Here is a 12,670-nt window from a genome sequence, read left to right as displayed (position 1 = left end):
GGGTGGCACTGCAGGGGGCAGGTGGGCACTGGCAGGGGGCAGGTGGGCGCTTGCATTGCTGGCCGTGATCGGGACTGATGTCCCAATCACGGCCGCCGGTGATCGGCTTTTTTTTTTCTCCTTGCGCTGACAGCGCGAGGAGGAATACTAGCCGATTACCGGCTCCGTTATGTCACCTGATCAGCTGTCATTGGCTGACAGCTGATCACAAGATAAGGGGTCGGGATCGACCCCTTGCACGGATCGGTGAACAGACGAGTCTCATGGACTCGCCGATCACAGAGCGCGCCGCGCGCGCCCCTCAGGGCGCGCGCAGGCCGCTCGTACACGGGACGACGTCAATAGACGTAGTCCCGGAAAAGGAGATCCGCACTGTAGCCGTCAATTGACTATAGCGCGGATCTCAAGTGGTAAACAAGAAAAAATATAAAATTAAAAACATTTGTTGACACACAACATAGTTACAACACACAATCGTGTATTTAGATGGTATGATTAGTATCCAAGTTGATAGTTTTTTTCAACTAGTTTCGCGACTGTTTGTCGCTTCTTCAGGAAAATCTTGGTAATATCTATGATTAAACATATAGCGTCAACATTGATGATAGAATATACAAAACACATATCGAAATTCTTGATGTACAGTGTATTTTTATAGTCATAAACACTTTTAATATTACAGAGCAAATGGCTCACCGCTATAGGGTACCAAGTTGCGGACCAAAATTGGAACACGGGTGGCCCCCACCCACTGGGCTTAGCCACCCTTGGGGCGGACACGGGAGGTTTATATAAATAGAGCCGGCTGGAAAAAGAAAATAGCACCAATATCATCAGTCTTAGTGTATTCTTGTATCATTTAAAAGTTAATACTTTTAGAGACAATTCAATGGCTTTTTTTGCATACCGATATACTTATCAGCAAATATCGAGGTAAAGTCCACGGCGCCGGGCACCGAGTGATGACGTCGCCGGGTCTGCCGCTCCACATGCACATGTGCCATTGTGTGGCCGGAAGCTGGTGCGCGCGGCCACACAGTGGCGCATGCGCACGTGGAGCGGCGGCCGCCGGGTTGGAGGTTAAAAAGGGGAGCCATTATGGCCCCCTGTTAGAGCGGCTCCTCCACCTGGACGTTGGCGTAGCAGACGGCGGCATAATCAATTCCCTGGTAACTACTTGTTATAGATCTAGCCTCTATTATATCTGGCCTTTAGCTCTTGCTCCACCGGGGGGGTTCCTAATGTGCTATATATTTGCTTTATTAGGATTAACATCTTTAGCCAGAACATCTAAGGCATTCCTTGCCTTTGGGATTGGGGACTGACGATAGGGGATTAGCCCTATGTGACCATTATATTTAGCCGTCCTTCTAAGGACCGTCTGTGATTACTGCAGCCATCTCCAATGTGGACTTTACCTCGATATTTGCTGATAAGTATATCGGTATATGCAAAAAAAGCCATTGAATTGTCTCTAAAAGTATTAACTTTTAAATGATACAAGAATACACTAAGACTGATGATATTGGTGCTATTTTCTTTTTCCAGCCGGCTATATTTATACAGTGCCTTGTGAAAGTATTCGGCCCCCTTGAACTTTTCAACCTTTTGCCACATTTCAGGCTTCAAACATAAAGATATAAAATTTTAATTTTTTGTGAAGAATCACCAACAAGTGGGACACAATTGTGAAGTGGAACGAAATCTATTGGATATTTTAAACTTTTTTAACTAATAAAAAAATGAAAAGTGGGGCATGCAAAATTATTCTGCCCCCTTGCGTTAATACTTTGTAGAGCCACCTTTTGCTGTGATTACAGCTGCAAGTCGCTTGGGGTATGTCTCTATCAGTTTTGCACATCGAGAGACTGAAATTCTTGCCCATTCTTCATTGCAAAACAGCTCGAGCTCAGTAAGGTTGGATGGAGAGCGTTTGTGAACAGCAGTTTTCAGCTCTTTCCACAGATTCTCGATTGGATTCAGGTCTGGACTTTGACTTGGCCATTCTAACACCTGGATACGTTTATTTGTGAACCATTCCTTTGTAGATTTTTCTGTATGTTTGGGATCATTGTCTTGTTGGAAGATAAATCTCCGTCCCAGTTTCAGGTCTTTTGCAGACTCCAACAGGTTTTCATCTAGAATGGTCCTGTATTTGGCTGCATCCATCTTCCCCTCAATTTTAACCATCTTCCCTGTCCCTGCTGAAGAAAAGCAGGCCCAAACCATGATGCTGCCACCCCCATGTTTGACAGTGGGGATGGTGTGTTGAGGGTGATGAGCTGTGTTGCTTTTACGCCAAACATATCGTTTTGCATTGTGGGCAAAAGTTTGATTTTGGTTTCATCTGACCAGAGCACCTTCTTCCACATGTTTGGTGTGTCTCCCAGGTGGCTTGTGGCAAACTTTAGACAAGACTTTTTATGGATATCTTTGAGAAATGGCTTTCTTCTTGCCACTCTTCCATAAAGGCCAGATTTGTGCAGTGTACGACTGATTGTTGTCCTATGGACAGACTCTCCCACCTCAGCTGTAGTTCTCTGCAGTTCATCCAGAGTGATCATGGGCCTCTTGGCTGCATCTCTGATCAGTCTTCTCCTTGTCTGAGCTGAAAGTTTAGAGGGACGGCCAGGTCTTGGTAGATTTGCAGTGGTCTGATACTCCTTCCATTTCAAAATGATCGCTTGCACAGTGCTCCTTGGGATGTTTAAAGCTTGGGAAATCTTTTTGTATCCAAATCCGGCTTTAAACTTCTCCACAACAGTATTACGGACCTGCCTGGTGTGTTCCTTGGTCTTCATGATGCTCTCTGCGCTTTCAACAGAACCCTGAGACTATCACAGAGCAGGTGCATTTATACAGACACTTGGCTACACACAGGTGGATTCTATTTATCACCATCAGTCATTTAGGACAACATTGGATCATTCAGGTATCCTCGCTGAACTTCTGGAGTGAGTTTGCTGCACTGAAAGTAAAGGGGACGAATAATTTTGCACGCACCACTTTTCAGTTTTTTATTTGCTAAAGAAGTTTAAAATATCCAATAGATTTCGTTTCACTTCACAATTGTGTCCCGCTTGTTGGTGATTCTTCACAAAAAATTAAAATTTTATTTCTTTATGTTTGAAGCCTGAAATGTGGCAAAAGGTTGAAAAGTTCAAGGGGGCCGAATACTTTCGCAAGGCACTGCATAAACCTCCCGTGTCCGCCCCGAAGGTGGCTAAGCCCAGTGGGTGGGGGCCACCCGTGTTCCAATTTTGGTCTGCAACTTGGTACCCTATAGCGGTGAGCCATTTGCTCTGTAATATTAAAAGTATTTATGACTATAAAAATACACTGTACATCAAGAATTTCGATATGTGTTTTGTATATTCTATCATCAATGTTGACGCTATATGTTTAATCATAGATATTACCAAGATTTTCCTGAAGAAGCGACAAACAGTCGCGAAACTAGTTGAAAAAAAACTATCAACTAATCATACCATCTAAATACACGATTATGTGTTGTCACTATGTTGTGTGTCAACAAATGTTTTTAATTTTATATTTTTTCTTGTTTAAATAAAAATTATTTTAATTATATTTGTTATACTTTCTGGGTATCAAGACAGTCCTTTATTCCACTGGGGGATGTTTGGCTAGTCCATGGTTGGAGTGTTCCATGTATAGGCCCTTTCCCTATTTTTGCTTTCTATACCAAATTTATGAGGATGAGGATACCGACTATATTATTACTATTTTTTGTTAATTCAGGCACATTCATTTATTATCTGCTAGGGTAATTACTTGCTGTCTACTGTATCTTAATTATATATTTTCATGCAAACTCCATGCAGGTAGTGCCCTGGTTGGAATTTGAACAGATTAACCTAGTGCTGCTAGGCGAAAGTTCTAACCTCTTAGCCACTGTGCCGCCCTTCCAAAAGAAGGAAATTGCATAAAAGATCCACTTTTAACCTATGTGTTATCTGGATGTGTATGGTATTTTTTTGAAAAATATTATCTGGCTTAGTGTCACTTTAAATTTGCAATAAATTGTCCAATAATATTTCCATTCCAACTGTTTTTTTTGGTGATTTTTTCATTTATTTTTTGTTAATAGAATTTAGATTTTCATCAGACACAGCCAGACAGCTAGCACAACAGCAGCTTCCCTTGCGACAGTGTCAATTTAGAAATGTCTGCCAGAAGTCGGACCCGAAATGGAGCCGAAGACGCACAGGACCCTTCTGCTGTGTGCTCCGTGGCCACCCCCGAGATGTGTGAACCAGCTCCATTAAGAGCCAGTAGACAGGTGCGATTCATTTTGTGCGAATCCAAAATTCGTACAAATTTCCAGAAATTCGTGCATTCGTACGAATCCGAAATACAATTTTTTTTGCATACAAATTACGTATGAAATTTCATTTACGAATTTCGGATCCAAATTCATAACGAAAATTTATAATTGTTACAAAAGGTTAATGAACCTAAAAGTTAAAACCCCAGTAAGTCAGCACAGGGATGGTGGGAACCCAATGGGAAATTTCTATGCTTACGAATTTTATACGAAATATGAAATTTTGGAATTTCAGATCCAAATGAACAGAATTTTGACTGGTGTTTTTGTGCACCAATCAGAGGAAGTCAGCACAGCACAGGGATGGTGGGGACCCCTCATAATGATAAATTCATCATAATGAAAATTGGTAATTGTTACGAAAAGTTAACAAACCTAAAAGTTAAAACTACAGGAAGTCAGCACAGGGATGGTGGGAACCCATTGGGGAATTTCTATGCTTACGAATTTTAATACGAAATATGAAATTTCAGAATTTCAGATCCAAATTAACAGAATTGTGACTGGTGTTTTTGTTCACCAATCGGAGGAAGTCAGCACAGCGCAGGGATGGTGGGAACCCCTCATAATGATAAATTCATCATAACGAACTTTCGTTATTTTAACGAAAAGTTTACGAATCGACACAAATTACGTTTTTTTTCCCGTAAGAAACAGAACAAAATAAAACAAATTTTTTGATGGCGCCCATGTCTAAGAGCCAGTCATAGTCTCCTGTCATGCGAATTGGATGCTGGGAAATCCACATCCAACTTGCATACGTGTGAACCCAGCCTAAATGAATCCCCCTTTGTGTTACCAGAAAGACAAACACCACTATATTAAAATATACCTTGGCTCGTCAAGTTCATCATAGACCTCTTCTCCTTCACTCTCCTCACTCTGTAGAACAACAAAAAAACAATAAAACATGTATTATTCAGAAATAAAATAAAATGTCATATACGGTAGAGATACATTCTCAAAGGTAGTAGAGTAACCTTGTTTACATCTACCTAAAGGTAAGCCTATAATAAGGCTTACCTATAGGCACAGTAAATATCTCCTAAAGGTGCACTGCTTAGGAGAAAATTACTTTAGTAGAGCCAATGTATGGACTCACAATAGACAGCATACAGTCCATTGAGAGAGCTGTGCCGCAGGACTGATGTCATCATGGTTCAGCCAATCAAACGGCCGGAGCCCGCAAACCCAGAAGGAAGACCAGATGAGGATGGAAGCCCTGTTAGCAGGTATATCACACCACTGGAGGACTTTGTTCTAAGGTAAGTATTTCATATTGTGCTAGTATTTGATACTAGAACATGATGTCATTATCTCGCAGGGGCCATTTTTTTGTTCGTTTTTTTGAAGGTTTACTAGTGCTTTAACCACTTGCCGACCAGCCGCTGTCATTATACTGCGACAGGTCATAGCTACATGTTGGTCCCTTTAAGCGGGATAGCAGGTGCACGCGAGGAGCTGCACAGCTGGGGTGCCGATGCTCGTGACCAGCGGTCGTGATGACCGCCGGCCATGAGTAATATACATTACAGTAATCAGTGCATTTTTATAGCACTAATCACTGTATAATTGTCAATTGACCCAAAAGTCAAAAGTGTCCGATATGTCCGCCATAATGTTGCAGTCTCAATAAAGCTGCCATTACTAGTAAAAAAAAAAAAAATAATAAAAATGCCATAAATCTATCCCCTATTTTGTAGACGCTATAACTTTTGCGCAAACAAATAAATATACGCTTTTTGAGATTTTTATTACCAAAAATATGTAGAAGAATATATACCAACCTAAACTGAGGAAACAAATTGCTTTTTTTTTTTTAATTGGGGATATTTATTATAGCAAAAAGTACAAAATATTGCGTTTTTTTCAAAATTGTCGCTCTTTTTTTGTTTATAGCACAAAAAATAAAAACCGCAGATATGATCAAATACCACCAAAAGAAAGCTCTATTTGTGGGAATTTTTTTTGCAATTGTCAGTTAAAGCGACGCAGAGACATATCGCAAAAAATGGCCTGGTCATTGAGCAGCCAACTTTTCCGGGGCTGAAGTGGTTAAAGAAACAAAAGAAAAGCATTATGTATATTTATATTGCACCTTGCTTTCTCTAAAGTGGTTCAGAAGGCTGAAGCTTTTTTTACCTGAAGCTACATCATTAGCCTGAGACCTTATGCAGCACACACCGCCGGTTTGTTCCCGGTATTTACACCCATAGGCGACATGGGAAGCCTTATTTGTGGCGGATAATTCTGTCGATAGGGGTTGCTTAGTACTAATAAACCCCTTTCAGCCCTTGGGGAAAGTGGATGAAACATTCATATCCTTTACTCTGAAACTATTCATGGAGGACGGCGTCATGTGTTACCATGCCATTTATAGATCTGCCATTGTGTTTAAGTGATTCTGATACTTTCAAGCGCTTCCATTTCATACATTCTAAAAAGAAGTACTACTATATTACCAGTTCCTGCTCTCTACCCCTGATGAAAGTTCTGTAACAACAGCAACTGGAAACGCGTCGGGTTTGGGATATCTACGAGAGTACTAGTGCTCTTTGTATAGATGTTTTTTTGCTGTAACAATTTTTTGGTTGTATATTTTACTGGAGACATCTAGTGTTTATGTGTCTCTTTTTATCATTCTGTACCTTATAAATAAAAATGATGTTTTAGTTGTACTTTGATGATGACGGTGGTCTATTAAAGTCCCATAAAGGGGGTTTCCTTTTTGAAGTATAGAGATAAGGAGGTCTGACACACTTTCCTGAAACCCAACTAGAAAATTATTTTTTGGGTCTGTGACTTAACAGTACTTAATGCGGGCAGCTTCCTGATGACATCACACAAAAACATGGTGGCGCAGGACCTCAGCGGTGGCAGAAGAGAAGCGGATCTCTGTAGGACAACATTGGATCCGCTGAGCGGGTAAGTGTCTGAATTGAGGAGAACCCAACATCAGGTAAACAGGGATTCAAAAAAACAAATGAGGTGAAGGGGTAAAGTCCTTCTTTAAAACAGAAACAGCTTTAAAGTGGACCTTTATTCATTACCATTACTTTGCATAGTTGCAGACCCCCTTCTGCAATATATAAAGCTGCCTTTATATCCTATTCTTGCCTAGTTGAGAATGAGGTCTCCTCCACTCCTGAAGCCTCCCGGAATATTCACTTCACCTATTCCAGGAAGCACTGGAGGAGGACAGAGCTGGCGCGCATCATCAGGGGGCTGGCTGTCTGAACTTGGAAGAGACAGCAGGCTCCCGTTGATGTCAGACTTGTGTGGGCTTGTGGCAAAGGTATGGCCAGACAACACTGGATTGGCTATGTGGGTGAGTATTTTTATATAGATACCAGCAGTGACGGAAGTAAGGATTGGGGGATGAACACAATGACTGAGGTATTGCTGTAAGTCAGACACAGCCAGGCAATTAGAATTTTCAGACGGAAATGAGGTACTTCTTATGCCATGTACACACGGCTGGAATTTCCGATGGAAACAGTCTGATGGGAGCTTTTCATCGTATTTTCTGACCGTGTGTATGCCCATCGGTCTTTTTCTTTTGGCATTTCTGACGGTCTTTAGATTGAGAACCTGTTCGGGTTATTCGATCGTGTGTATGCAATTCTGACACGCAAAATTCCGATGCATGCTCAGAAACAATTTGACGCATGCTCGGAAGCATTAAACTTCCCTTTTATAGTGCCGTCGAACGTATTGTATGTCACGGTGTTATTGACTGTCGGAATTTGGTGTGACTGTGTGTAGGCAAGACAGTTTGAGCAAAATTCTGTCGGAATTCCAACAGGAAAACCATCAGAGCTTTTTCCAATGAGAATTCCGATCGTGTGTACGCGGCATTATACTTCTCTCAGGACAGAGTCACTTTTATGTGTGGGTCTATTTAAAAAAAAAAACACAGGATATGTAAAAAAAAAAAAAAAAAAAGAGCTTTTGCTGTAATATTCATCTTCAGTCTAGAGCTGTCCCCAGTAGTAACTCCTTTTCACCATATGACATATCACATATGTCCTTATGTGCAATGCAAAACAGTAAAGCCACACACTTCTGTAGCTTCTCAGAAGCTTTATTGAAGCAAGTAGAGAGGACTCTCTACCTGTTGGCTTTTTCAGGCACACCTCTCCCCTTGCTGGATCGTAATCGCACATCGAGCGCTCTGCGTGGCAGGCTGCAGGAGAGGTATTTACATTCTTATATACAGGGAGGTGCTTCATTTTTCATGCGCAGATCAGCAACAAGAGTCGTCTTTAAAAAACGAAAAAACTTTTCACCTGCTAAATCATAATTTGTTACCATTATTTCTACTACCTCTTTCCAATATTTAGTTTGATACAAAGTTCTAAAACTTCTCTATTCTGCACTGGAAACTTGGGTTTTTAAAAATGAATTTGTGTTCCTGCCAGTCTCTGTTATATATCTTTGTATGTGTTTTCCTGTAGGCCCTTATCTGTCAATGGCCATCTTGTTTCATGGCTGACGGGGGAGTTGCACGCTATCTGCAGTCTCTCGGCAGGGACACAGGTATGTCGCTGTCACTCACTTTATAGTTTGAAACACAACTTAAATTGTAACAGCGTTGCTACGTACATTTAACCTGCCAGTCTGAACAGCCTGGATGATTTCAGTGTTTGGTAGATGCTGTAGAGAGAAATCTCTGAATAGCTTCTGATGTCTATATACTTGAGTTTCCAGACCTGCACAGCTGCTGCAGTATGTTGGACAGGTTCCTGCTCTCCCATCTAGATTTTTCGTTTTCAATATTTTTATTGATTTAAGAGGTTTGACAATTGTGTAGCCCAGGCAGGGGCAAAGGTTCAGTGCAAACATCAAAGCATAGAGTAGCTTTTTCAATCTGAATAATTTTTTTTCAATCTGAATTATATGTGATGGACCAGAACACAATAGTCTAAGTTGGTGAAGTAAAAATAGAAAAATATATACATAAAACTATTTTTTCAGACATTAACCACTTCAGCCCCAGACCATTTTGCTGGTCAAAGACCAGACCACTTTTTGCGATTCGGCACTGCATCGCTTTAACTGACAATTGCACGGTCATGCGACGTGGCTCCCAAACAAAATTGGTGACCTTTTTTTCCCACAAATAGAGCTTTCTTTTGGTGGTATTTGATCACCCCTGCGTTTTTTTTTTTTTTTTGCGCTATAAACAAAAATAGAGCGACAATTTTGAAAAAAAAGCATTATTTTTTACTTTTTGTTATAATAAATATCCCCCAAAAATATATAAAAAAACATTTTTTTCCATTAGTTTAGGTCGATACGTATTCTTCTACATATTTTTGGTAAAAAAAATCGCAATAAGCGATTATTGATTGGTTTACACAAAAGTTATAGCGTTTACAAAATAGGGGATAGTTTTATGGCATTTTTATTAATAATTTATTTTTACTAGTAATGGCGGCGATCAGCGATTTTTATTGTGACTGCGACATTATGGCGGACACATCGGACATTTTTGACACATTTTTGGGACCATTGTCATTTATAAAGCAATCACTGCTATATAAATGCAGTGATTCCTGTGTAAATGACGCTGGCAGTAAAGGGGTTAATCAGTGGGTGGCAGTGTAGGGGTTAAGTGTTCCTAGGGGTGTGTTACTAACTGTGGGGGGCTGGGCTTTAATTTAGTGAACACTGATCTCTGCTCCAATGGAGCAGAGATCAGTGTCACTAGTTGCTAGGCAGAACGGGGAAATGCTGTGTACAATGGCATTTCCTCGTTCACCCGCCCCGTGAGAAGATCACGGGTATGCGGGACCCGCGACCGGACCCACGGGGGTCCCGACCAGCGCGTGAGCAGGGCAGCATTAAAGATCAGACATACCTGTACGCCAATATGCCTGCCCGTGCCATTCTGCCGATGTACATCGGCGTGCGCTGGTCGGGAACCGGTTAAAAACGGATAATTGGCATGTTGCGTATGTATTCACCCCCTTTGTTATGAAGCCCATAAAAAGCTCTGGTGGAACCATTTACCTTCAGAAGTCACATAATTAGTGAAATGATGTCCACCTGTGTGCAATCTTAGTGTCACATGATCTGTCATTACATATACACACCTTTTTGAAAGGCCCCAGAGGCTGCAACACCTAAGCAAGAGGAATCACTAACCAAACACTACCATGAAGACCAAGGAACTCTCCAAACAAGTAAGGGACAATGTTGTTGAGAATTACAAGTCAGGTTTAGGTTATAAAAAAATATCCAAATCTTTGATGGTCCCTAGGAGCACCATCAAATCTATCATTACTAAATGGAAAGAACATGGCACAACAGCAAACCTCACAAGAGACGGCCGCACACCAAAACTCATGGACCGGCAAGGAGGGCATTAATCAGAGAGGCAGTACAGAGACCTAAGGTAACCCTGGAGGAGCTGCAGAGTTCCACAGCAGAGACTGGAGTATCTGTACATAGGACGGCAATAAGCCGCGAGCTCCATAGAGTTGGGCTTTATGGCAGAGTGGCCTGAAGAAAGCCATTACTTTCAGCAAAAAACAAAATTTCACGTTTTGCGTTTCCGAAAAGACATGTTTGAGACTCCCAAAATGTATGGAGGAAGGTGCTCTGGTCTGATGAGACTAAAATTTAACTTTTTGGCCATCAAAGAAAACTCTATGTCTGGTGTAAACCCAACACATCACATCGCCCAAAGAACACCATCCCCACAGTGAAACATGGTGGTGGCAGCATCATGCTGTGGGGATGTTTTTCAGCAGTCAGGACTGGGAAACTGGTCAGAGTTGAGGGAAAGATGGATGATGCTAAATACAGGGATATTCTTGAGCAAAACCTGTGTGTGATTTGAGGCTAGGACAGAGGTTCACCTTCCAGCAGGACAATGACCCCAAACACACTGCTAAAGCAACACTTGAGTGGTTTAAGTGGAAACATGTACATGTGTTGGAATGGTCTAGTCAAAGCCCAGACCTCAATCCAATAGAAAACCTGTGGTCAGACTTAAAGATTGCTGTTAACAAGCACAAACCATCCAACTTGAAGGAGCTGGAGCAGTTTTGCCATGAGGAATGGGCAAAAATGCCTGTGGTAAGATGTGGCAAGCTCAAAGAGACTTATCCAAAGCGACTTGGAGCTGTGATAGCTGCAAAAGTTGGCTCTACAATGTATTGACTTTAGGGAAGGTGAATAGTTATGTACATTTTTTCTGTTACTTTGTCCTATTTGTTGTTTGCTTCACAATAATAAAAAAAAATCTTCAAAGCTGTGGTCATGTTCTGTAAATTAAATGATACAAATCCTCAAACAATCCACATTAATTCCAGGTTGTGAGGCAGCAAAAAACGAAAAATGCCAGGGGGGGGGGGGGGGGGGGTGAATACTTTTGCAAAGCACTGTACATGCTGTACCACCATACCCAAATACTACTGGATGAGAAGAACCTTATGAAATCTCACTTTCACTTATTTCAATAAAGTTCCAACCAAAAAAGAAAAAAAGAAAAAAACAGTGCAATGTGCCAAGATCGGGAATTCGGCACTGTGTCCACCAGCAGCTGTGTATTTAGCGTGGCTGTTGTGGTAAATCAGTTCTCATGAGAGTAGTTCAGCATGGGTGGCTACACTAGTCATTTTTTAGCATGAATGGTGGCAGGTACAGTCTGCTTTCTGCACTGCAGGTGGCACATAAACCACAGTGGCATTACATAGGGGAGAAGAAGTCAAGAAGAACATGTTTCCTCTATGGGTTCCTGGGTCCATGGGGGAGCTATCTGATTGGATTCTGGCGCCTCATGTGACTCTGGTCTCTGGTCTTTGGTCAGGTGGAATCTATTTAGGATCCTGGCTCCCAGGCTTGGTGCACATTTTGAGAATGGGTAGTGTGGAGACAGGTGACCTACCTGTCAGAGACAGGTAATTAGTGGCAGGGAGAGGTTTAGACACGTAGGGAAAGTGCAGAGACACATCACTCTTACTGAAAGCCTCCCTGCTTGGGTACGGACCAGCCAAGCTGCATTCCACCCCTCCAGACAGACAAGGTTGGCACACCTGAGACCTACTGCTACACTCAACGCTGTAACCATCTGTGAGTGCCCCCAGTCAGGTGGTCTCCCCACGGGTTAGTTGTATTTGCTGAACTTTAACTTCAATACAGTTTTGTTTCTGCAACTGAACTCTGAGTTATTACTGCCGCCACACTACACTGCACCTCCCCACACAGGCGGCTGCACTAGTCTTCGTTCATCATGGTTGGCTACACAAGTCTTTGTTCAGCATGGGTGGCTACACTAGCCTTTGTTCAGGATGGGTGGCTACACAAGTCTTTGTT

The 12,670-nt window shown here is 41.8% G+C and overlaps 1 protein-coding gene across 3 annotated transcripts in view; it reads right to left on the bottom strand.

Annotated features, from left to right (window-relative positions):
- Positions 1–12,670, bottom strand: part of FYB1 (FYN binding protein 1) — a 301,988-nt gene that overhangs the window by 107,278 nt on the left and 182,040 nt on the right. For all 3 annotated transcript variants that reach the window (XM_077462820.1, XM_077462822.1, XM_077462821.1), the window contains exon 6: positions 5,178–5,227. In XM_077462820.1, the coding sequence (XP_077318946.1) occupies positions 5,178–5,227 (50 nt within the window). The remainder of the gene's footprint in view (positions 1–5,177; positions 5,228–12,670) is intronic.

This window comes from Lithobates pipiens, unplaced genomic scaffold, assembly GCF_037356315.1.
Source record: "Lithobates pipiens isolate NorthernLeopardFrog02 unplaced genomic scaffold, aLitPip1_a1.2 Scaffold_3, whole genome shotgun sequence".
In the NCBI taxonomy this organism is placed as follows: Eukaryota; Metazoa; Chordata; class Amphibia; order Anura; family Ranidae; genus Lithobates; species Lithobates pipiens.
This window is presented reverse-complemented; position numbering and strand designations above follow the sequence as displayed.